Source organism: Mytilus edulis, chromosome 7, assembly GCF_963676685.1.
Source record: "Mytilus edulis chromosome 7, xbMytEdul2.2, whole genome shotgun sequence".
Classification (NCBI taxonomy): domain Eukaryota; kingdom Metazoa; phylum Mollusca; class Bivalvia; order Mytilida; family Mytilidae; genus Mytilus; species Mytilus edulis.
In genome coordinates, this window is record NC_092350.1 from 74869045 (window position 1) to 74896043 (window position 26999).

The following is a 26999-nucleotide window of genomic DNA, read 5'->3' on the forward strand; positions in this document are numbered from 1 at the left end:
TCAAATTCAGTAAAGGCAAACATTATAAGATTCAAAATACATAAAGTTTAAACACAAAGTTGGCAAATGGATTTAAACCATTTTATTATAATGTCTCTTCTTTATGGACGTTATAACGTTATATATATAGCTAGTTAATATAGGAAACACAAATATTTGTTATTCTTGTTGGCTTAAATTACTCAGAAAAAAGTGTGATTCGAACTGACTTTATTAAAACGACTTTTATATCATCTACAGATACTCAATTACTTTACGTCGAATGGACAATGGAATGTCCGTCAAAATGGAACGTATCATTGATTTCATCAAGTATAAATGGCAACTTGTCTACTTTTCATGACGAATTCTCCGTCGACTACGCGTATACAGAGACCAGTAGAACATTGATAATACATACAAGAATACAAAAATGTGTTGTTAGATCCTATCCATCACTGGAAGTGGCAGTGAAAAATCTTTTAGGCAACATTTTAAATGTGTCCAACATTCAATCCACTGAACCAGAGGACTTATCTGCTTCTGTTCTAATAATGACTAAACCAGATGAAGGAGGTAAGAACTTGAAGTGGGTAATTCTATAGGCAAGGGGCATTATTCAAACATGTCATATTTAGAAATATATATGTTCATATACAAGCTCTATTGGGGAGGTCTCGAAGTCAGGGCAATCCTTAAACAAGCACCTTACAAAATACCGTATGAAATATGTTGAAATTGTTGCTTGTTTAAAACCATCAACTATATAACAAGTTTACAGAGTTGTTTATACATACCAATTTTTCAAGCATAATAAAATATTTTTCTCTTACATATCATAGTTATATGTGACACAGATATTCGATAAAGGTCAACCAAACCATGATTGCGTCCGTAACGAAGGGAATGCTTTAAGTGTACCCATTTAAACCATTGATGCAATTGCTATCTTGTAAGGTTAACTCAATTTCAAAGAAATCATTAAATTTCGTCATTGGAAACGGAGTATCGTGCCAACTGGGAGACAATTTCCTTCTTAAGTTTGAGAACTTATAAGAATTTTATCATAGATTGTATTCAGACTTCAAATATCTATTATTAAATATTCAAAAGAAAAAAAAAACAAAAAAAAAACGAGGAATTCGATGAACTAGATAACAGATATCCCAAATTCATTGAAATCCTCGTAATTTTTTCTAATGACTCCAGATTATATTCGTTATACAATGTAGACAAATTGTAAGACACACTAAATAATACTCATCATAAAAAAGATCAAATGTAAGTTTGAATTTTGTCAATTTTTTGTCATGGATTTATTAGCACAGTTCAACTATATATCAAATGGCGAACGATTTTGCATTCATCGTGAATGTCGCATTAATGTCCAAGATTAAAACATTGAAGGACAACCATCATATGTTTTCTCCAAGTGGGAACTGAACTACCAGACGACAACTGTGATAAATTCAGCCATTTAGTAAAATGACGCTTTTTAAAACAATATCTGAAAATATACAACAAATAGCAGAAAAAATATTACCAAGGGTGGGATAGGATTGGTTTCTGTGGTCCTTTAGTTCAAATCACCCAATGAACAAATCACGAAAAGCATGCCACTGTATGTTAAATAAAAGCGAAAAAACCGCTTATGAAATTATGTAGGTTAACGAAGGACGCCCAAGTCCTACATTAATTAAAGAAAAAGTTAATTCTAGTTTAGCAGACGAGAATATCAATTCATTAAATTGATTTTATGATTTATGATTAAATCTTATTATTAAATATTCGAAATAAACCAACAGATGTTAATTAAGGAATTCATATACCAGATAAAAGATTCATTGAAAAACCAATTCATTGAAATCACTCGTAACATTTCCAATGACAAATTGTAAGACACACTAATTTATAATCATAATAAAAAACAACAAAAAATAAGTTTGAATTTTGTCAATTTTATGTCATGGATTTATAAGCACAGTTCAACTATATATCAACTGGCCAACGAATTTACATTCATCGTCAATGTCTTATTAATGTCCAAGATAAAAACATTGACAGGCAACCATCATATATTTTCTCCAAGTGGAAACTGGGCTACCAACACCAACTGTGACAAATTCAGCCAAATGCTAGCAAACTTCGTTTGTTAGCATCGCCAAACAAATCCATCCATCCATGACAAGAAAATTTAACACACAAGACAAACTCTGAAGTTACATAGGTTTTCAACTCAACCACATCAATTCAACGCAGTAGATGAACCATACTATACAACAGTTCAAACGGAGAATATCAACTATACTATGCAACAGTTCAACGGAGTATATCAACTATGCTATACAACAGTGTATAAACAACGTGTACAACTCAAAATTTATTCAACTGTGCATTTACAAATTACAACAAAATTGTTTATTCAACTGTTCAACTTGATAAAACAATAATCAAAATGTCATTTTTTGCTGAAACCAAAAGGAAATATCTGAAATTCTTACATTGCTCTGAAATTACTATGAAGTCCAGCGACCCATGGGTTTTATCTGATTTTAAGATTTACCAGAAATAAAGGCTGGTGTCGCTGCTCCTATTCTAAACGAAACTGAAATCTTGTCAATGATTTCCCATTAATATGGCAAAAAGAGGACCTTTATTTAAAGGTCTTATTTCTGAAAAAGGCTTTCAAACTATGTAGAGGACAAATCTCATTTGATTCCTTTTTATCAACAACTATAGTGGTGGATCTCCCTTTTTGTTCAGTTTTTGCAAAAATCTTATAGTAACAAACAGCTTACTTGGTCAATATAAAAATCTCGCCTATCTAAAACATGTTCTTGTATAACATTTGATGTAATGACAAATACACTCACACGTAAAGATGTAACAAGAGCGAAGTGTATTGCTGTTGAAACATTATGGTTTCATATCTAGAAGAGCACACGTGCCTCAAAGCTGCATAGAATTTAATAAAAATATCAATATGTAATGGTATCCCGAGATCTTTATACTTGCAAAGTCTATCACGACCACCTAAACGTTTCTGAATGATAAACGATTTAGTTAAATCTTCATTACCTTGAATTTTGGAATTCTAACTTATATATATGATGTAATTGTGGATGAATAATCATTAAGTGACAATTTGTCTTTTACATGGTGGCCAACTGCATTCTGAACATATTGAACGAACGCATTGCATTTTCACAAACGTTTTATGTTCTTAGAGAAATTGATTTGGTCAACAATTTTGAAGCTTATACATCAAAAGATCTACAATTCTTGTGGAATATAGGTGGCCTCGAGTCGGCATTGCATGCTAATTCTCTGAACTTTTTCATCTGTCCAGGAGATAAAGCATCAGTAATAAAATTGTCTTTTTAAACAATATGCAACGATTTGAATTGAAAATTTAATATTAATGTACACAAACTAGTTTTTTGTACAAAAACATAACCCTGTCATTTTTTGAATATCTTGTATATAAAATTGTGACAACGGTCATATTATCACAATGAGAAATCATAATATTAGTAGATCTTGCTTTCTATAAAAAGATAGCCAAAGCAATAGGAATTATTTTCAAATAAGTTATGTAACTTAATAAAACTTTGTCCCAATTATATGGCCATTGTAAAACTGGCCAAGATCCATTTAAATAAGCTGAACAACCCAAATGAATGTCTTGTCTGAATCTAGTTCTGAAAATATGAAATTGTCTATTGTTTAAACTTCCTTTTGGGTATTGTCTATTAGCAGAGTTGTTTAGCCTTGATGCAATGTTATTCCTTTTAAACCTAGATGGACCAGTATCAACTCCGTTGCCCATAAATCGACGAAATCTTAAAGCATAATAATCAAAACCACATTTGAGACATGCATGTCTGTAACAGCAATTACGTTTATTGCAAAAAACTTTAAAATTAAAATCGTAGCATTTATAATCAACATTAGATTGTTTTTGTTTTTGAGTATTGGTAGTTAAAATACATAACCACAAAAAACGATCTATGGATGTCCATTTTTGATCCCTTGATCCTTGATACCCTTTAACGGATTAGTTGGTCATAAGAATACCATTTTTCAACAGAATGATCAGCTGCTGTACCCCTATTATGAATATATACGAGAAAAGTTCACTTGACTTTCCAGGATACCTTACGATAAGGACCTGGGCATAGGCAATAAAATAATGTCCAATCTCTAACAGAATTTACAATATGGTTTTGTTTATAGCTTTGTTTTGAATAACCAGGTTACCGTTCATGCCAATTGTGTTTTCATTATATGCTTGACTGTTAGAATTGCTACGATGCATAAGAGACAAATCAATGTACTCAAAATTCCAAAATTTATCCTTAAGTTTTTGGCTTATAGATATGTCAATTTTATTAAAGCCAGGTAACATTATAGTTCATCAAAAACTTCATTAACCTCACCTAAGGCAGCTCATTGCGACTCATTCACTAGAATGTCTTCAACAGGGTGCATGACAGTTAATTAGGATCCATCAACCCGCCGTTTTTTTTCTAAAGTTGATACATGGTCCACATCAGCTGGAGGAAGCATTCTCACTGGTTGTGGTTGTTGTACTTCTTCCCTATGAGCCCTCCCAACCCGTAGTTCCCGAACTCCAACTTCATACATTGTAATTATCTGTTCGAATTGTATCGATCATACATTCAAAACAGGCTAATATATCACATATAGTAAATCATTTAATAGTAATGCTATTCAATGTGAGCACAATTTAACTTTACTTTCAAATTATAGTTTGTTCAGTGTGATAAGCAATTTTAGTAAGCGATGAATTGAATTAATGAATTAAACTATTTGCAAGAAATAAATTTCAAATAAACTAAGATAATTTCTTTTACAAATTACAGAAACAAAATCATCCAGAAAATACAACGTCAATAACTATATTTAACCATCAATAAAACAAATGTACTTCTGTCCGAATTAGCCTGTCTTTTTTTGTTTTCCTTCAGTTCAAATCATGCAATGAACAAATCACGAAAAGCATGCATTTTTATATCAAATAAAAGCCGGAAAACCTCTCATGAAATGATGTAGGTAAACAAAAAATGCTCTCAAGTCCTTCAAAATAAAAGAAAAGTTAACTCTAGTTAATCTCAATGTATCAAATTGATTTAATTAATGCTTAATGATTTTAAATCTTAATGATGTTAATACTCGAAAACTCAAAACAAATAATGTAAAACATGTTTTTTTTGGTATCAATTGACAGGGAAATTGTAAACATTCACCATATTTTATCAGATAGCGTTCTGCATTAAACAGGCTCAATCCAAGCATACAAAGAAATTGATGATGAATAATTGATATAAATGCAGAAACACATCAAAAAGCTAGCAAGTAGTTATTGTTGGTCTTTGTTTTTGTATAGACCAATGGAAGAAGGTTCTTTATTGTTTTTCGTTCTTCTCCATATCTTAGTTCGTTTTAGATTTCCGAGTGTGATTATCCCTTTTATATATTTCGCCTTTTTTAAATTAAATTTCCTTCATATTTAAAAGAATTCTCTCAAGCCAATATCAACAAAAAGGTGAAAACAGATCAACCCATATTTGGATTAAAAGACGACATTGTGACATGTGAACATTGCTCTAAGGATTTTAGCTGTAAAAACTGTACTTCAAAGATGAACCACATCAGAAGACTGGACCACGCTCTGCAAATGAAGAATCAAACGATACAAAGTAAGAATGTGTTCGTAAGCGTCAAATCGTACATTTTAGAACATAATTTGAAAGAAAACGGGCGAAAGATGTCATGGAACAATAGAGCAATTCATTAGTTGACGAAAAAGATCTCACACAATGAAATTAGACACAGAAACAAAAAACCATATTAAGGGTAAGCAGATTCTACCCAAGAAAGGTATATAAATCAGATAGTCTCGTTCGGTGATTTCACTCTGAAGGAAAGCGTGACGATTGTACATTGAACATATCGGTAGTCATACTTCAGACTGACAGACCACTTCATCATACTTATTATGATATCAGTATAAATACCGTTACAATCGTTAACATTACCATGTTTAAGGATGTTTGCTAGTCTGTATCAAAGTAACAAGATTTTAAAACGACTAAGTCTTTCTAATTTTTTTATACTATTAACATTAGCGTCATTTTTCTTTTAAAAACTATAAAAAAACAACAAGGATTTTATTATATTTTCAAATATATAAAGAAAGGAAAAGAAAAGATAAGTGAGATTTTTTTAAATGTCACACGATGGATAAAACCAGAGGATTTCGAATATCTAACAAAAATTCTAAAACAAAGAAGAGCGAACATCCTTTAATGATTATTAAGTTAGTTTGTAATGTTAATCATATTGATAATTAAAAATACATGACTTTAAATGTTTACATTTGTTTCTGATTAAAGGGTTAGAGATGGCATTAACGAAAAGAGAAGAAGAAATGAATGAAGGTATGATTTATTTATATGATGTAATCCGAAGTCCTTTAATCATTAAGCCTTAGTCTAAATGTTTGAATAATCAGCATTTAGTTAGAAAAAAAAGAAGGAAAACTATATAGGTTGGTCAACTATAATCAAGTTTAAACAAAAACATAGCTTGCGTAAAATCGTAAATGACCATCTACTCATGATTTTGCTAAAATGAGTCCTTACTGACGACATTTATATAAATGGGATAGTCGTATAATAGCCTGAACCATGTTCCAGGAACTGTGTTTTTTCAAACTAAATGTTTATCGATTTGGGTGTAAGAGCTTAATAGACGATTTTAGTTGTCTGATCATTACATTTACCCACTGTGAACTACATGAATTCTTGCTCATGAAGTGTTTACTGAATGTGGATTCACTTGGCGGGTGATGCGAGTTTAGAAGGCCACGCTTTCCATTCGACGGACCCAGTATTGCATTAACTTTTCAGTTTGATTTCTAGTATCATAATGGCTTTATGAGATTTAAACGTCAGTAAAGTAATTTCAAGACCAAACAGCTTATTCACTCCTAGTAGTAATTTCTCCTTGAAATTGTGAGTGAAGGTTTTTGATGAGATTAGGAACAAAATAAGATGACACAAATTGGGGGTCACTTTAGCAACAGTAATTTCGTGTTTTCTCTAAAATAACATGATATTTGCTTGTTATCTACACTCGCAAAAAATCGTATTATATCAAACCTACAAGTAAAATTCTTGTTTCAAGTTAAAAAGTAGATTTGTGTTGCAAAAACAGGTTCAAATGTTTAAAGCTGTGATTGTTATGATCTAAATAAATATGATTTATTTCCTTCCCGCCACAAACCAAACGTAGGAAATAAACTCATCATAGATACCTGGATTAAAATTTTAAAATAACGCCAGACGCGCGTTTCGTCTACTAAAGACTCAGTGTCGCTCGAACCAACAAAAAAAAATGTTTAAAAGGCCAAATGAAGTACGAAGTTGAAGAGCATTATGGACCAAAAATTCCTAAAAGTTTTTCCAAATACAGCTAAGGTAATCTATTCCTGAGGTAGAAAAGCCTTAGTTTTCAAAAAATCAAAGTTTTGTAAACCGTTAATTTATAATTATGAACATATCAATGATAAGTCAACACAGAATTGCTGACTACAGGGCTGGTGATACCCTCGGAGATATAAATCTCCACCAGCAGTGGAAAGTATTTAGAATAATCTACCAGTGATCTCTTCAACAACATTTCAAGAAAGAAAATGCTTCGTGTACTCGCCAAAATAAATAAATAAAAAAAAAACATAAGTCATCGACCTTTCAAAAAAAATTATGAGTAAGTGTCATGTTTTTTCTGGTTGGTTAAAAAAGAGTGTCTTTCTTCTCAATATTAAATCTGACGAGGGTTTTAGTGCAGGCACACTTTTTGAAAATAAGGATTCATATCGGGACAAATCGTTAGTGTTCAAACATGCAATAGGATTTTTTAATAATAATTAAACTCTGATTATGTGTGAAAAAATAAATTATATAAGAGAAGATGTAACTTCATTGCAAGATTCGGCATTATTTTACGATAAACATCCAGAAATAAGTTAATCTCAACATGTATACGTTGTCAGTATATTGAAACTTCTAGAACGTATTGTTTATCGGCCTTAACTTTTGAAACCTCGATTTAAACAATAATATATTCATTTCAAATTTTAAGCGTAAGTCATTAAAATTTACCAGTGAAAGTTACACGGGCGTATGACATTTGTGCAAATTTAAAAAAATCGATCTTTAATTTGCGCCGATATGATTCTTTCATCAGCGCCTTTTTTATGACTAGCACCGATACTGTATTTGCTATACAAGTATATACATGTACATATAGTAAACCTAGAATGTATCAGATGTGTAGCATACAGCACTCGGCAAGAACAGATATTCCTTGTATATACGTTTTTAAGGATTTTATTGGGGTGCTTAAAAATGCTGTAAATGGAATTTTACTCTGCGGTTATGGTGGATAGAGTGCACACATATCTTTTAAATTGACATATTCTGCTTGAAATCCTACTCCCACCTCCCTGTAATGATCAGAGGAGAATAGTTATATTTATAATACTAAAATAACTAAGTCCAATTTGTTAGCCGTCATGGGGTAAACACGACAAAAGAAAGGATTCAAATTTAAGTATTGCTCATTTAGGACAATGGTGTTGATTAAAAATTGCACCATGCCAGACCCTTTTGTTTACCACATAATAAATATTGCCAATAATTAACAAGTTCTGAGTCGAATCCGATACCGATACCAATAGTGTATACACCTGTTACATATTAACTTATCTGTACATTCTGCGTCTGACAGGCGCACCACCCAATGGTGTTGCTAGGATTTGCTATATACACGGGTACTAATCACAGGAGTGACACTACTAACTTCAATCATTGTCACATTCTTTCCTACTGTAGTATTTTAATCAGCATGACTTTATAAGATGACAATGCCAATACTAAAAGTCTAGACTTAAAATAAGGCGTAAAGGTACAGTTTCCTATTTGTTAGCCGGCATGACGTAAAAACGGCAAATGAAAGAATTTAACTATATTTATATGACAATGCTGTTGATGAAAAATAACTCCTTTACAGGCTCTTTTGTTTTCCAAATAAATAATATTATTAATAATTGATAAGTTTCAGGTCGATGGGTTAAGGTTTCACTTTGTAAATAGAGCTGTTTCTCAAAACACGCCTCTTTTGGATATTCATAGAAAATTAATTTTGTTTATATACTGGTTCCCAGTTATGCTCTCTGTGTTCCATCTCACAAAGACATAACTTGGGAATGTTACCAGTAAATATACATGTGCATATTGTTTACATTGAAAACTGTGGTAACCTTTCATTCCAGGTAGGGGTAGTTAAGAAAATTAGTGTTTGTTTAAACTCTGAGAAGTTCAGGGCATATAAACGTTGAACATATGCCGGACAATCCTATATTTTGACCTTTGAAAAAAATTGTGGTGCATATGAACTTTCAATTCTAGGATAATATTTTTTTCAAAACTTCATAGTAAAAGTAGTACAGTTTTATTCGTTAAAGGAGTTCCTATGGGAAATTGCATTGTCAATATTTACAGAAATGGAACCTATAAACAGAAGGATTTTGAAAGTAGAGAAAACTGTGCATCTTATAATCATAAATAGGGTGAAAAAGGGGAACATTCAGAATTGAACCAAAATAAAGAAATTAACTCAAACTTGAAGTTTCATAAATATTTAATGAAGATTGATAGAATCCTGGGCCTTAAATATGATGACCCAGCATATATTCACAGTGAACAGTATGCATAGTCTACTTAGAGTCCTGGATACAAAATTAATTTATAGTATTTGCATATTTGTAAGTTAAATTGTTAAGAAGTGCTTATATTTACTCTTCACAGTCATTGAAACTCATAGATCGTTCCTGAATATTGTTATGTGGTTTTTGTGTCTTTTCGATAACCCAAAAGTAAGCCGCAACACCTAAATCTGCTTTTTTTTGGTCACCACGGCATAATAAATACAAGCTAGAAAACAAAAATATCTCAACAAAACTTACAATAGTGTGTTCTATCCTTAATATGTACTAAATATTCGTAATGGCTAAAAACAGCAGAATGATTTAGGAAATTGGAGGCCCCAGGGGCAAAACACATAGAAAATTGCCTACCCCCTGGGTCATAAAACAAATAATTTAACTTGTAAATGCTATGATTTTATGATTTTAAAGTTCTTGATTTAGAAAAGAATAAATATGCTTGGAAGTTATGCTAAAGTCAGATGTTAGCAGTCATCTCTATAACATTTCACGTGCATTTATATCTCAGACTGGTATCTGCAAACATACAACTATTGCAAATATGGCTTTGTTTGAACACTTCTAGTATATATATTAGCTAAATTGTGTCAGATATATGGGTACAGATGATACTGTTGTGACAAGAAATCTAAATTGACCATTTGAGGCAGAAAATGTGTACTTTAATTGACAAATAGGCATACAGAAAGATTTGGGCTGGAGACAGAGGCTGGATGGATACTTTATATAATCTTGAATGTTGTAATGATTGAATGCTAAACATTATATTTATAGTATTCTGGAATGCTTTTAAGAAAAAAATTGTGGTGCATATGAACTTTCAATTCTAGGATAAGATTTTCACAAAACTTCATAGTAAAAGTGGTACAGGTTTAGCCGTAAAAGGAGTTCCTATGGGAAATTGCATTGTCAATATTGACAGAAATGCAACCTATGAACAGAAGGAATTTGAAAGCAGAGAAAACTGTGCATCTTATAATCTTATAACACAACAGAAAAACATCATTTATATGTTTCTGTTTTGTTGATTTGTGTTTAAAAATCATTTTTTTATGATTACAATTAGATTTCTTTATAATCTGTCGTTAATGTTTAATCATATCGTGGATTTGTTTTTTCTTGTAGAGGACAAATCTGACTACGAATCCGAATATTCTGTTGAAAGGAATACACTAAGCAAAGGTATGTAAAAATATCACATAACAAATATTATCTAAAGATTATTTGGGAGGGGGGTTGTGGGAAGAGTCTGCAATAACCACTTACACAAGTCTCATAAGTTTTTGCTAGTGCTGCATAATTACCTGTAGGAAAAAAGGCAACACAACGGATAGTCATAATCCCCGAAACTGTATATAAATAATTAAAACGTTACCGGTTTTACATCAAATGTCACCTTTGAAACCAAGTAGTTACATGGAAAACAACTAAAGAAACAAATGCTGGAAAATATGATGCCCTGGTATTCAATAAAGTATACTTAGGGGTTAAAAGGACTTTTAATAACAAATGTGATCAGTCGTCTACTCTTGAAGGACAATTAATTCATGGACTTATCTGTTCAAAGTAAGTTTAAATAGATTTGACTTTTTTTGCTTTGCTTTATTAGATTTCAAATATTTTCTTTTTTTCAAATTAGAACCAGAAGAGGACAAAAGAAATACACCAAAAACAACAGAAATAGAAACTTTAGAAGGTGAGAAACTAGTATGCAGCATATTCTGTAAAAAACTGAAATAAAACTGGACAAATTTAGAAAACATTTCAATATCTTAGTTAAAAGTGTGTTCGGGAGAGTACACGTTATATGCCACCATGCAGCATATTTGCTTGCAAAACAAAATATCGTTCGTTTGACGAATTTACCCAGACTATACAACATTTCAAAAAATGTGCGCCAAAGCATAACATAACACTATTCTTCCTGTTGTTTTAACGAATATAAGTTATTTGTATATTGGAACAAAAGTTAAATATTTCTTGTTTTTCAACCGAAAATAACCGGAATTTTCTTGCAAAATATACCCATTTGTAGGTCGGCTGTTTATTTCATAAAATTTCCTGTTGAAAATTTCTCACAAATTCAGTAGGCGATATTAAAATGTAGAAATGACATGGTTTCAAATCAAATGGAACTTTGAAATGCTACATTAATAACATTAATGTCACCAGATACCAATTTCGACAATTAATGTCTCTTCAGCCATGCCTGAAGCCAAAATATAGTAACATGATCAAATTGAACATTCCTTAGTTCAATATTATATATCAATTTTCACTTGGTATGTGTTTTTTGTTACTTATGAAACCGTCAATATATAGAGGTTACTTCTCCCAGTTGATACAATTTCAAGGCGTTGCGTTTCCTATCATGATATCTGTCCTTGATAGAAGATGGTTTGCTAACACGTTATCTACTACACAAAGAGTTCAAAATGGTTAAGTTAAAATCATCCCACTTTTAATTTTACAGATGCCATAACGAATTGGGTGACCATAATAAAATATCCTTTTCGCAGACTGCGACGGATATGTAGCAATTGCCGTAACCACAATCCCGTTCCCTTTTACCCGAATGAGGCTTACCGATTGGTACTTATTACTGTTTTTTTTTTATTTACATGAGCAACACATTGGGTGCCACATGTGGAGCATGATATGATTACTAGTATCCTTTTAAAGTAATTGAGATCACCCCCTGTATTTAAATAATGTTAGTTTCGCTCAGTTATTAGTTTTAATGTTGTTGTATGTGTACTGTTGTTTGTCTTTTTGGTCTTTCTTTTTATGCCCCTGCCGTAGACGACCGGGGTATTAAGGGCATACGATACAGTTTTGATCCCGTATTAACAGTTTGATGAAAATTTCCAATTTTGCCTGATTAAATCAAATATGTAATAAAAAATATACCTTCATGTGCTACTTTTTGAGTAAAATGAGGTCGAAATTTTGTATATTTGCTCAAAATTTGAATTTGTGGCCGTATTTTTCCTTTCGAAAGAAAGACATAACTTTTTTGTTTTAAAAAATAAACACAAATTGTTTTTTTGTTAAATAATTTGTAATTTCTGTATTTTATAAGTATCCTAAAAAATTATGCATTTTCTATTCAGAAATAAATCATATTAATCAAATGGTCATGAATTGAGAAAAAATCGTCATTTTTTGCTGTATATTTATCAAAATTAAGAAAAATTGAACTATTTACAGTTTTATAAAATTTGGTCCACATAATCTCCCTGCAAAATGAAAAAAAAAATTTCGTTTTATAAAATAGGGGTCCATGCACTCGTTTTCAAATCAAATCAGTTTGAATGGTAAAAAATCAGTCGAAAAATGCATCTCTTCCCGATATGTCACAGTTTGACGTCGCGAAAATAACATTTGACGTTAGCAACGTCGTTACCTTCCCTGTAACTGTATCGCATGCCCTTAAGTATTACACTCGAACATTAGTCTTTGTTGTCACGGTGATATGAGTTTATTATTTTATGTTCATTTGGTATCTTAGTCGCAACTCGAGAGCCTCACATAGCGGCCTTTCGTACATAGCCATCAACGATAATACATTTTAAAGGTCATAGTTTTGCATTAGCATCTGTTTTTATATGTTTATATATTTGATTTAAGATTTTCATTAACTCCTAAGATTTACGATTTATATGTTTTCTATTTTGTTTTGTCTTGTTTATTTATTGTGACATCTTATGTATTAGAACCAGAACAAAAGAAAAGAAAAACAGAAATTCCTTCAGATAATCCAAAGTTAAAGGGTAAGGTATAAATGAAATAAAGTTGTTGTTCCATGTACAAAAAACATATATTCTGAGTATCATAAATCTATGCACGAAACATACTACTGATCTCCACATTACGTCAATCGATCAGGTATCAGCAATTTTAATTGTGACTTTTTAATTACATATTTTCTCTATTGATGACGACTCTTGTTGTATTTCGCAATTTGACTTTAAGCAAGTTAATAAATTAATAAACCAATTCCTTTTCGAAATAAGAACTTATATTTTAGTTTGAAAGAATTCGATATTTTTTTCAAATGACAATGATCAGATAATACTTCTTATCCTACCTCATAAAAAGACACCGTAGTATTAAAGTGTCAATATTTTCAAAATACCGACACTTTTTGCAACTGTACAAAATAAGACAAAGAAAATGACAAAAATAAAAGTTCTGAAATGTATGGACTACATGGACTAGACGAGTAATCAAAAACACATTTTTACAATCTAGCATTTTAGAATTATTGATGTCAGAATTTATAAGTAGATATCAGACATGCATAAATTTAACATGGACAATATTGTTTTGCAAGAAATTAAAACTATAGGTTGCATTTCTGTTAATATTGACAATGCAATTTCTCATAGGAACTCTTTTTACGGCTAAAACTGTACCACTTTTACTATGATGTTTTGAAAAAAAATATTATCCTAGAATTGAAAGTTCATATGCATTTCAATTTTTTTCAAAAGTCAAAATATAGGGCTGTGCGGCATATGTTCAACGTTTATATGCCCTGAACTTTTCAGAGTTTAAACTAACACTTATTTTCTTAACTACCCCTACCTCGAATGAGGGGTTACCACAGATTTCAATGTAAACAATACGCACATGTATATTTACTGGTAACATTCCCAAGTTATGTCTCTTTGAGATGGAACACAGAGAGCATAACTGGGAACCAGTATATAAAAAAAAATAATTTTCTATGAATATTCAAGATCTCACCAAAAGAGGCGTGGTTTGAGAAATAGCTGTATTTACAAAGTGCAACCTTTTGATAGATATTTTTATTTAAAAGTACAAATTGGTACCTATACATGAAATACAATATATTACAATTTTAAACAAAAGCAGTCAACTAACATGTATATTTATACCAACCAGCCTTTAGAGGCTTATGATGCACTGTCATTTATGCACGAAAAATTAAATGAATAAAATTTCAAATCCATTTATCCTTATTATATCAGAGGCTTAATTCTTATTAGATACAATTTAGCTTCAATATATCAGTTGTGTTTAATAATTAAATGAGAAAATAAGGATGAAAGTAACTTAATTATTTTGACTTGATAATGTAAGGGCTGTACATGGAAAATTTGTAAGATAAGAGTTGTCTCTTTTTGTACATATCCACAATATATTAGGAAAAAAACTAGAAATTGAAATAAAAGATAAAAGAGAATTTATGAAATAGAATTGACTAAATTCTGACAGTTCATCTATATAATGGTTATTTAGCCCATTTGCTGATAAAGCAAAATAGTATGTAAACACAATGGCTAATATTTGAAAATGTAAACAGGTACATTTAAATGCATAAAATAAAAAAAAATTAAAAAAAATAAAAAAAAACCACTATTAATCAAAATTAGTACATAACAAGCATGTGTTAAAATGAACTAACTTGACCCTACTTAGTACAATGCAGCTCCTATAGACATATACATGTAATGACTAGAGATTGTATAAACGTGTAGTTTGCCTTTTCATCTTGGTGTTACTTTGGGTTGTCTCCCTTTATTAAAATTGAAGATTTGACATTTGCTTCTTATTTAGATGTTTTTTGTTTTTTTGAAGGTAGCTTTGTTAGCGTACAAAGTGGTTGTATTGTGTTAAAGTGAATTTGTATTATTGTGTATATCATCGAATCATATGTGCCTGTTCTAGTGATCATATAATTATGTATATTCCACAAAGTGTTTTGTCTTGAGTTAGTTTGAGTCATACATTTTAGTTATAATTAAAGCTTTTGTCAACAGTAAAATCATTCACATTACATATATCATACACAAATGGTATGCACTGTAAATGTTTTTATGTAACATCTCTTACTTTTACATTTATATTAAAATTTTAACATTACCACATAAAAATAAAGCGTTCATGTACACTGTTCTCAACATTTCTTAGGGGGTCTAAGCATAGATTGTCAAACTCAAAAGTTTGAATAGAATTGTGCAGTAACATGTAAGAAACTTTATGTAACTGACTGATGAATAAATTTGACTAATAAATTAGCAGACTTTGAACCTAAATATTTATATATTTATCAGCTTCAAACTTTTCGATAAAATTATTACGATCGTGTAGAATAATTATCTTAGGTAGAAGTAACAAAATTTGTGACTTTGGTGTAAATAAAATAAATTTCAAATTGCTTTAAACATTTGGCAGTTTAAAATGCATTGGAACTAATATAACATAGCAAACGACCAGGATTACATAAAATTCTAATATATTGATATTAAATCTGAATTTCACAAAATGCTTTTGTAAGTGTTAATTTTACAGAAGTGATTCTTAGCATGACACTTCACAGTTCTGTTCTGATTATGTTAAGCTGCATATATAAGTTTGTCAGTTTTTGTTCCTATATTTTTGTTTTTCATATTATGCTATCTTGATTTATTATATAATAGATGCAAATAAATCATTGGACAAAAATGGTAGTAAAATACTGGTTGATGTGAAGCAAGCATTACAGAAACTTGCTGAAATTTCATTGGTTGACTATTACATACAGATGTATAGAAAATATTTCAAGGATCTTAAGAAAAAGGTATTATCTTTGAATTTTCTCTAAAAAGTAAACTTGATCTCCACTTTTTTAAGGTAAAAAATCATAACAAACGTAAAAAAAGAATCATGAATAGTCATGTTCAATTCGTTATCGTATTATAAAAAGGAATTTTATAATTATGTTGTTAAATCTCATTTCTCCTTAGAATTTCTCTTTTTGTCCCATTTAGATATTCTAATAGTACTATCACACGTAGACAAATGATGAAAGGATTCAGAAACAAGCAGTGTTTAATTGATCAATTTAAAAAAAAAGTCTAGTCATAGAATGACTGAACTGCAAGGAAAATTCAAAACGGAAAGTCTCTAATCAAATAGCAAAATCACGACTGTCATATTCCTGACTTGGTACAGGTATTTTCTTATATATGAAAATGGTGGATTTAAACTTGTTATATAGCTAATTTTGCGTGCACGTGGAAACCCTCCAAAAAACTTTCTTTATATAAAAAACAACAGTTTACAAGTGTATTTGAACGCCTAACATGTGTTTCTGAGAACAAAAACCTGTGTGCAATATGCTAGTGACTAAAAATCCTGAAGGTTATAATACAAATCACTGTTGTAGGTAAAAATTCCAAAAGGTCTTATATAGGATATCCAAAAACCGTGGGTCAATTAAAGCATTAGAAATTATGTTAATTATGGCAACAGTAGTTTGATCATGTTCAAATTTCGTAAAGTTAACAAAAACTATGCGAATCGACTGAACTCGAAAAGGAACGAGATTGGGGTGTCGCCAGGGAATGCATCTCCTGCTATTCATACATCACAAGCAATGTATAATTCATATTAAGTCAAAATCTCATTATCAGGAAAATGACATAACTTATTGAATTATAGATAAGAATATACACGTATCGGAAGATGTTAAACCGTGAACATATCGTATCGGTCAACAAGTTTTTGATTGCGACTGTAAACTTATTGTATCGATTTCCATAGTTGTTTCACATAAGTCTGTTGCAGCAATTAAGTATAAGAAGCCCACGCCTGTAAACGAAAAACATGAACGACGAGCGTTTTGTATCGACTGATATATTTAATTGTCAATCGGTTTCGATACGAGTGTAAAAAAACATCATCAATTTATCGGAAAGTTAAATTGGTAACTAGTATAATACAGGACGACCACATGAAGAATTCATTTTACTAAATGAACGCGAGCTTGCATGTCCTTTCTAATTTTTTGTGATTAATTGAATTCAACGCCTTTACATAACCAAAAATAGTCATAACAGATGAAATGCAACTGTGAGTAATTCCCTACTGAAGGGAAGAAGATATAGAACTCAAAACATAGAATTTTTTTTTAATTTCATGGATTCTTATCAAGGATGAATATGCCATGGTACTTCTTCAATTAGAAGAAAATAAGTGTCATTGGATCGTTGGTTTTCCCGTTTGAATGGTTTTACACTAGTAATTTTGGGGCCCTTTCTAGTGTGTTGTTCGGTGTGAGCCAAGGCACCGTGTTGAAGCCGTACATTGACCTATAATGGTTTACTTTTTAAAATTGTTATTTTGATTGAGAGTTGTCTCATTGGCACTCACACCACATCTTCCTATATCTCTTTAATAATGACATATGTTGATGATTGGATTATCTTTCGTTTTTATATTTAAAAATTGATATTGTATTGACCTAACCCACCACATCGACCAGTCAAATTTTTCGAGACAATTCAATTTCACGGTTCTATTCAAATAATCTAGATGTATTTAATGTATTAGCACATGTATTATCATCAAAATGACAACCATGAAGAATGCCAAAGCTAAAGTATGATTGTGAGAATTTCCAGGAAGATTTAGTTTTGACACTTCAAAATTATTTTTTTCGATAAAAACTGACCGTTGGTATGATTTTGCGTTTTCTGAAAACGTTTTACAGAATAAAATGTATCTATTTACAAAAAATATATATATAAAGAACGTTGCTTGCAGTTTTTATATAAAATTTATATATAATGTTGATTAAGTGGGATCCTAGAAGATATCGGCTTTCCTATTTTTATCAAATGAGACCAAAAAGTGAAGATGCAATACTTGACAACCTTTTAAAGGAGAAAAAGAAGAGAACGAATTTAATTGAGAAGTTGAAAGACGTTATTCATAATCAGGTAAATTTACCAAATTATTAGATGATATTACACGTTATGAAGTTTATTTCTCAAACTCAAATTTCTGAGACAAACATTCGTTTATATTCTAAATCATCAGACACAAATGTTCTATGGTGATGAATAAACTACTTTCCATTTTAAGTGTAAGTGATTACAATAATATACAAGATGAAAAACTGAAAAGTAATAATCGGTTGTTCTTATTTCTATAAATCAATATGTTAATAGTATTTTTATACGACTGTAAATTTCGCCAGTCGTATAATCGTACGGAAATGCCGGCGTAATTTGATGTCCCAATAATAACTCGTATTAGTGAAAGGATCTCTATAAAATTATGCAAGATTCTTTTTATCAAAAAGAAGGTTGGAATTCTTTTTTGGAGTTATTGACTCGACTTTTCGGAATAAAGAGCCAAAAGGGGGAAAACATATTCATGTTTCTTGTTTCATGGCAATAATGTTTTATAAGTGTATGGATCTCAAAGAAATGTTTCACACAAACCTGAATTTATTCTTGGGATTATGGATCAAAACGTTTAAATACAATAACTCAATTTTATATGCAGGAGGAGTTTACAACCACAAAGAAGGCTTTTTGTACTGACTTACGTGAGTATAGATAAATCAATTATGTTTTTTGATGAACATTTATATTTGCGTTTAGTTATCATATTGAATGTATTTTTAAATATTTCTTAGATACCTATGCTAACGTCATTTTTTTTATTGAAAAATAAGTGCATGTCAGACCGTGTGAATCATGTTTCAGATTTTCAGAAAAAAATCAGATTTAAATTTTTTTTTTGACTTTTGTAATACATGTATTATTTTGCAAATGACTTTTATTAAATAGAAACATTCGTTAATATTTGGCTCATAGTTCTCATAATTATTTGATTATGTAAAATAATAAGCCGTTTAATCTGAACTAGTAAATATTATTTCCATTTAAAATGAGAAATGAAAGAAACAAACGTAGCATGTTCTGAAGTCTTTGTATTGTATCTTAAACAATTGAAGGAAAATTCTCTGTCGGTGCTAATGCAAAACTATACGTATCGGCATGTTGATGTTCAGTTAAATACAAAACATTAAAATATGTGCGTATTAAGTTATAATCCTAGTACCTTTGATAATTGATAGTACCAACAGATATTCCAACCATGAAAAAAGAGGCGAAAGATGCAAAAGGGATAGTCAAACTTATATAATCAAAATCATAAAAGACAACTGACATTTTAACAAAAGACGTTTTCATTACCAATCCAATCAAAATTTTATAATTATTTCGATAGAGCGCGCCATGTTTTATTTATATGTCATAGATGTTAATTATATTTCTATTTTGCCATACAATTTTGATTGATTATATGTCAGTTTCTTTCCCATTTAAGTGTTTAGGATCTCAATTTAGATCAACAGTGACGACTAAGGCCGTTCAGCCTTATCAGGTGCTGTAAACTTATAATTTTGTGTAAGCGAATGTAATTTATGAAGGAGGAGTGTTTTTTATTAGAATAATCTAATGGCACTACAAAAAATATTTTAATAAACCTAAAAAATAAAATAAACAGAAGATTTTGCGAATTGTTTACCTTGATTCGGTCAAACATGATCGTATCTCAATTAACAGGTTTGATCAACTACGACACAGTACACATGAAAATGTCATTGCAGTATCCGGTTATGAAAAGATTCTATAAATACAGACTTCCTTCCAATGCTTGATTTTCTATGAACGAATATAGTCATGATTTCGTTTTTTTGGTAGCAAAAAGTCAAATAACAAAGGTACAAAACTAAAGGAAAAATTCAAAATGGAAGAGTCCTCTATAACTGCCAAAATTCAAAACTCAAACACATCAAACAAATGGAAACCAACTGACCTATTCTATACTTTGAACATGCATTTTATTGTGTTAAAAAATGATTAAACCTTGTGTTAAAGCCAGCTAAATCTCCCACCCGCACTACAGTTTCACACCATTCCATAAAGTAATGGACTCCATAACACATTGATTGTTTTTGTTTTTAATTTTATTTATGATGTTTTTACTTTGAGGCATTACTAATGTACAAAATACATAAGACATCTCCATTTAGTTTGCTCATTGCTCAAATTTGTACAATTTACTTAACATCCTTGAATTTTGTTGTAGAGTTTATGAATGTCCAAAATCCTGCTACAAAGTAAGTGTTCCTGCATCAGTCAAGGCAATTTTGCTACTTCAATTTATTAGATCATAGTTATAGATTTTGTTTTAACGAAGTTTATCTTTAATACAAATGAAACCAGCTAATGTCAGCATTGAAAACCAACTGCCTGTATTTAGGTAATATAGTTATGGTGTTCTGACATAAGATGTCTCTAAACACATAAGCTCAAATGGAGCTTTCGTTAGTAGAAGCCACAGTAATAACGTTTATCAGCGGGGGAAAGTGTGAAACTTTGATCCGCCGGTTACAATGGTATCTTTATTAATAGAATACAAACACTAATCCATCATTTTGTCTCAAATGAAGGTCCCTTATAAACCGAAACCGGTCAGGCTATGAAACCAGGCGCTGTTGCTTATGTGTTTTGACATATTATATATGTTTTAACTGTCTGTATTTGCTATTTTTCAGTACTATGGTACCCTGCTTATTTTCAATTGATGATAAAAAGTAATTGAAAAATGTATTGTAACGTATTCAAACCAAACAATTGTGGACAATTGAAAAAAAATATATGATATCATAGCACACCAGAAAGGGAGACATTGGATTGTTTCATCCATTTAATTATTACTTTATATTCTGATGTACTAATATTTTGCTTGTTTACGCTGTTTTGTATTATTTAGGTGTCTCCTTAGCCGGGTGGTCTTTGTAACCGAACATCAGTGGTCACTAGGCTATTAACTTTTGATGTTGTGAGTTCGATTTTGACACGCAGTGAGATGGTCGACTTTTATCTTAAGTATCAAGTATTGACGGGTTTGTTTCAAAAGGATGGTTGAATTCGCCTGATACGCATCAAAACAGTGGGATGACTCAGATGTCAACTTTTAATAAGACGAATTTATTTATACTTTTAGCACACCGGCCTCAAGGGCAAAGTGAGCTGTTCTCATCACAGGGCGTCCGTCGTCCATCGTCCAGTAACTTTTACAAATATCTTCTGTTCTAAAACTGCTAGGCCAAATTCAACCAATCTAAGCCACAATTATCATTAGGGTATATAATTTAATATGTGTCCGATTCCCCTGTCTGTGAACCAAGATGGTCGACATGGCTAGAACATAGACCATACGGGTAAAATGCAGAGTTTTGGCTTATATATTTGAAACTAAAGCATTTAGAGTAAATCTCATCTGGGTACAAATGTTTATCAGGTTTAGATTTATATGCCCTGAAATATACAGACGGACCAGACAAACTGTTGTTGGGTTGCCGCCCCTGAATTGTTAATTTGGAGAAAATTTTGCAGTTTTTGGATATTATCTTGAATATTTTTATAGATAGAGATAAATTGTCAACAGCAATAATGTCCAGCAAATTAAGATCTACAAACATGTCAACGTGAGCGAAATTGTTAATTGACCACTAACGGGGTATTTGCCCTTTATTAATCAATTTCAACAATTTTTCGTAAAGTTTTGTAATTTAACAAAAATTATCCCCTCTGAAACTAAAGAGCCAAATTTAACCAAACTTGGCTACAAGCATTATTAGGGTATCTAGTAAAAAACGTGTCCGATAACCCCACCTGCCAATCAGTATGGCTTACATGGCTTATAGAACATAGGGTGTAAAATGCAAATTTTGTCTAATATATTGAAAACCATTATATCATGTATATGTCGTGTACAAGTTTCAATTTTGTACGGGTTATAACATGTACAAAAATATTGTACATGTTACAACCTGTACAATGCTAAAATACAAGTTATAACATGTACGAAAGTACCTCATACATGTTATAACATGTACAAAATATTGCTTAAAATGGGTTTAACTTGTACAAAATTTTGAAAAAAAAAAATCTTTTATTACAATACATGCCATTAACCTCACTACTATTTTCATCTTTTATTCTATTGTCCATTCATCTTAATGTGTTTTGTCCCTTTTGACATTGAAACTGACAAAACAATGTCAGATTCTGATATTACTACTGACAAAAACACTGAAACTGAATTGAATGGTCATGATTCAGCAGTCAACATTGAACAAGTCTTTGAGTCAGAAACAGACACATTGATAATTGAAAGTAGTGATGCTAACATGGCTGATGAAGCAAATATCAACGTAACATCTACTGGTATACTTCCTCGTAAGTGGGCGCTTTCTGGTGGTGATATTCCTCATGTCAATACTAGTGAGGATTTATGTGACATTTCAAATATTGACATCAAGCATGCACGAAAGAGGGCACTTTCTGTCTAACAGGTACAAGCTGATGCCTTGACAAAAAACACAAAAGCTAGACTAACTGTTTTCTTCCAGGGAGAAAAAATTATCATTCCAATTCCGTCGATTGATAGGGCACTGCCGATGAGAGAAACATTAAAGCACTAATTCTCATATAACCGTGAAATTCCTCGTCATTGGGTTTGAAGTGTCTAAAATTTGCCATTTGTTTTGTTTCTACAAGCTTTAGGGTGTTTTTTCATGCCATCATAACCAAGAGAAAAGAAAAAAACTAACAGCAAAGGATTAAATTATCCAGAAATTTCATTCCAAGTGCATGGAATGTAGGACCGATGCAAAAATGTCTATGTCATAATTTAAATTGTATATAATTGTACTTACAAATGGCAATTAATTATTTGTTTATACCAAATAGCTACTAGTAATTTATTATCACTAAAACATATAGTTTTCGGTCAAACATTTCTTTCCGAGCTGACTTGTCCAGTTTCAAAATCCTGATCTCCAAAAAATTGTCGTATCCTTCAATGTAATTTACGAGTCCATAGGCTTATTGCTATGCTTGCACATAATATAACAGACAATCACTAACATTTTCGTGTTCATTTTACCCTTGTATATTTATATCATAGAGAATAATTAATTTTATCCCATATTTCAAAGTGAAAATAAAACTAGAAACAAGGCATTCAAAAGTTTTGCCTATGTTAAGTTAAGATTGTAATCATACGGGACATCGTCCTAGACAAATTCATCATCTATACAACAAGTTACCGTGTGAAGCTTCAATTATTAACTCTAACAACGAAAGAAAAATATCAGAATCATGTCCCGAAACTAAAGCAACTCTCAAAAATGTCAATTGAAAGCCGCAATGTAATCTACGAGTCGTAATCTACGAGTCATGTGATCATAGAAAAGGGGTGTATCGATGAAAAGGGAGTGTAACGCATGTAAATATCTTTCCTTTCGACCACTTCTATCATTCCGAAGTTCCATTGGCGGCATGGTTTAAATTGATGACAAAAAAATAACGCATCCAAATTGTTTACAATCAGGTAAGTCAAAATATTTTTACTATTCATATTTTAGTACAAGTAACAAGTTTTTTAATTACATCTTTTCAAAATCAATTGTTTGTTTTGGCTTTGCAATGTCAATAATTGATGATCATGCGTGAAAAATTTGCGATCACGAGTGCAGAAATGACACAATTAATGTCCCGTAAATTTCAGTGTTTTGTCCCGTAAATTACAACAACTTCAGAAGTAAAAAAATGAGGTTTGACAGGTTATATGACTACGAATGAAGATTAGTTTAGAACATGTATAAACAATTATCTTCTTATATTAATCGGAAACATAACAAAATTATCAAAACACTATTAAAAGGTTAAGAATAATACATATAAAGAACATTAAAAATGTTTTTTACAAGCTGTACCGATTCTACTTTTAAATCGTCATCTATTATCTTTTAGCCTGTTATTCCATAGAATATCTGATTGTTATATGCTATTATTCAAAAATTTGAGACTAAGATAAGTTTGTTTGTGATTACTAATGACAAAATACAATGACAATTGTTCCTGTTTGTAGTCTCGTAAATTACATTGTAATTTGATGTGCACAATTCTCATCTTTGAATGAATTTTTGTTATTTTATCCCAAACATCAGTTAAAATTTAATAATACATTTGTTTTGAAAAAAACAAATATTATTTTAACATCAGTTCAAATTTAAAAATACATTTGTTTTGATCAAAACAAATATTATTTTTCAGGTCAAAATGGCGAAGTCTAAGTCACAAAGGATGAAAGAATATAGAGAAAGGAAAAAAGCGTCTCTAGGAGAGAAGTGGTTGATACAAGAAAGTAATCGAACCAGAGAATATTATAAACCAACAAGTCAACTTAACAGTAAAGAGAAGAAAGCAAGACGTGAACGGATTAGGGATAACGTTTCAGCGTACAGAAAACGACAAATAACATTGCTCAATAAAACCAATAATGTTGCACTTTTAAATGAAGCCGATCTAGATGAACCCAATCCGGTTGTTTTAATTGCAGATGAAAACGGCGTTTCGTCAACATCCACAAACCAGCCATTGATTGTAAAAATGCCATTAATATCTGCAAAAAGTAAAGGAGGAAAGAAAAGAGCTTCGCATGCATTAAAACGAGCAACCAATGAGATTCGTAACTTAAAGACACATAATAAAAACCTTAAGAAAAGTCAGAATACTTTGAGAAAAAGATTGGAACGAGAGAAGAAAAGGAACAGTGAAAAAAAGAACACACCTCGAAGCAAAACTGATGCACTTATCCAAAGAGCCGGTCTGACACCAGGCACAAGGAATACAGAAAATATAAGAAAGAAACTGTTATATGCAGAATGTGTATCAAAGGAAATAAGAGAAACATCAGAAGAAAATCCTACAAAGAGAAAGCTGGTTGGAATCGTTGTCTCAGGAAAATTCATGAAAAAATACAAGATGCTTACTGAACTGAAGAAAAGTACGAACATCACATGGAGAATACAGGCACAACGTTCAAAGAAGCTGAACCATGAAAGACAACCCAGGAATATGTTTCTGAGACAAAAAATTGCCAGTGATGTAGAACAATTTCTTTGTAGGGATGATAATTCAAGATGCATGCCAGGCAAGGCTGATGCTGTTAAGTATGGGAAAGTCAAGAAGCAGAAACGTATACTAAATGATTATTTACATAATATTCTAATTAAGTTTTGTGCTGAACATACCTACCGAATTTCACTGGCATCTTTGGCACGTTATAGACCAAAGTATATTTGTCTTGTTAACTATGCATCTAGAAATACGTGTCTTTGCCAAAAGCATCAAGACTTTGCATTAAAACTTCGATGTATGAAGCAAATGGGTGTCACAACATGTACTAGTCCAGACCAGTACGTAACTATGCATAGAGATAATGGCATACAAGAAGATTTAGAAAAGATAACACTAGAAAAAGTCAATTACAAGCAGTGGAAAAAGGTAAAAATTGCTGATGGTAAGGAGAGGATGAAAATAGTAGATATAGAATTAGGAAAAGACGACTTCAAAGTTGAAATGGTGAAGCAATTTGAATGCTTCACGTGCCATGTTGATAGGGTCAAAGCGCAGTATACTGCAGTAAGAGACATGAAAAAACAACTTCCAAACAACCACGCACTTGTCCAAATGGACTTTGCAGAAAATTATTCTTGTCAGACCTTAGAAGAAATACAGTCAGCATACTGGAATGCTTCGATGGTAACTTTACATCCAACTATTACATATATTCGTTCAACCGATGGTTCCATAGTCCATTTCAGTACGGTTTATGTTTCCAGTATTCTTCAACATAATGCCAGCATGGTGTATGCAATAATTAAAGATCTTATCAATCACCTGAAGGACGAAAACCCTGAGCTTACCAACATACATTTTTGGACAGATTCACCTACCTCGCAATACAGGAATAAATCTATTTTTGACCTGATAAGTTCCTTCGAAACCAAATTCAGTATCAAGGCATCATGGCATTATTTTGAATGCGGTCACGGAAAAGGACCATGTGACGGCATAGGTGGCACAACAAAGCGGAACGCTGATAATGCCGTCAAACAAGGGAAAGCTACCATTCAAGATGGACACGATTTTATGGCATGGGCATTAAGTGAATCAGCCAGTCAAATAAGTTATAGATACATATCTACAGAGAAATTTGAAAACAGTAGAACAGAGATTGAGAATAGACTAAAAGAAATCAAACCAGTGAAAGGTACAATGAAACTTCATGCTGTTGCTGCTATTGCTGATGGACGGATCCTCACGAAGGAGACAACATGCGTATGTCAGGAAAGTTTTGGAGATGATGGATTTAAGGAAACAACCAACTGTAATTGGACTGTTCAGTCTGTTCTCTAAAATCGTGATCAGTTGACACCAGATGTCCATCAAACGGAGATTGATGAAGTTGAAATACAAAACAATGAAGTACCAACAGAAATAGAAATATCTTTAGATGATCAAATTAAGATAGGGTCATA

The 26999-nt window shown here is 31.4% G+C and overlaps 2 protein-coding genes across 3 annotated transcripts in view; one reads left to right on the forward strand and one right to left on the reverse strand.

The window, feature by feature from the left end:
* LOC139482229 (E3 ubiquitin-protein ligase rfwd3.S-like) overlaps positions 1 to 26999 on the reverse strand; it is a 143463-nt gene that overhangs the window by 66917 nt on the left and 49547 nt on the right. The window lies entirely within an intron of this gene.
* Positions 270 to 19153, forward strand: LOC139482523 (uncharacterized). Its single transcript, XM_071266434.1, has 9 exons — positions 270 to 555; positions 5520 to 5702; positions 6399 to 6443; positions 10919 to 10975; positions 11433 to 11489; positions 13510 to 13566; positions 16243 to 16382; positions 18385 to 18525; positions 19097 to 19153. Exons 1-9 carry the CDS (start codon positions 270 to 272, stop codon positions 19151 to 19153), a joined length of 1023 nt encoding a protein of 340 aa, XP_071122535.1.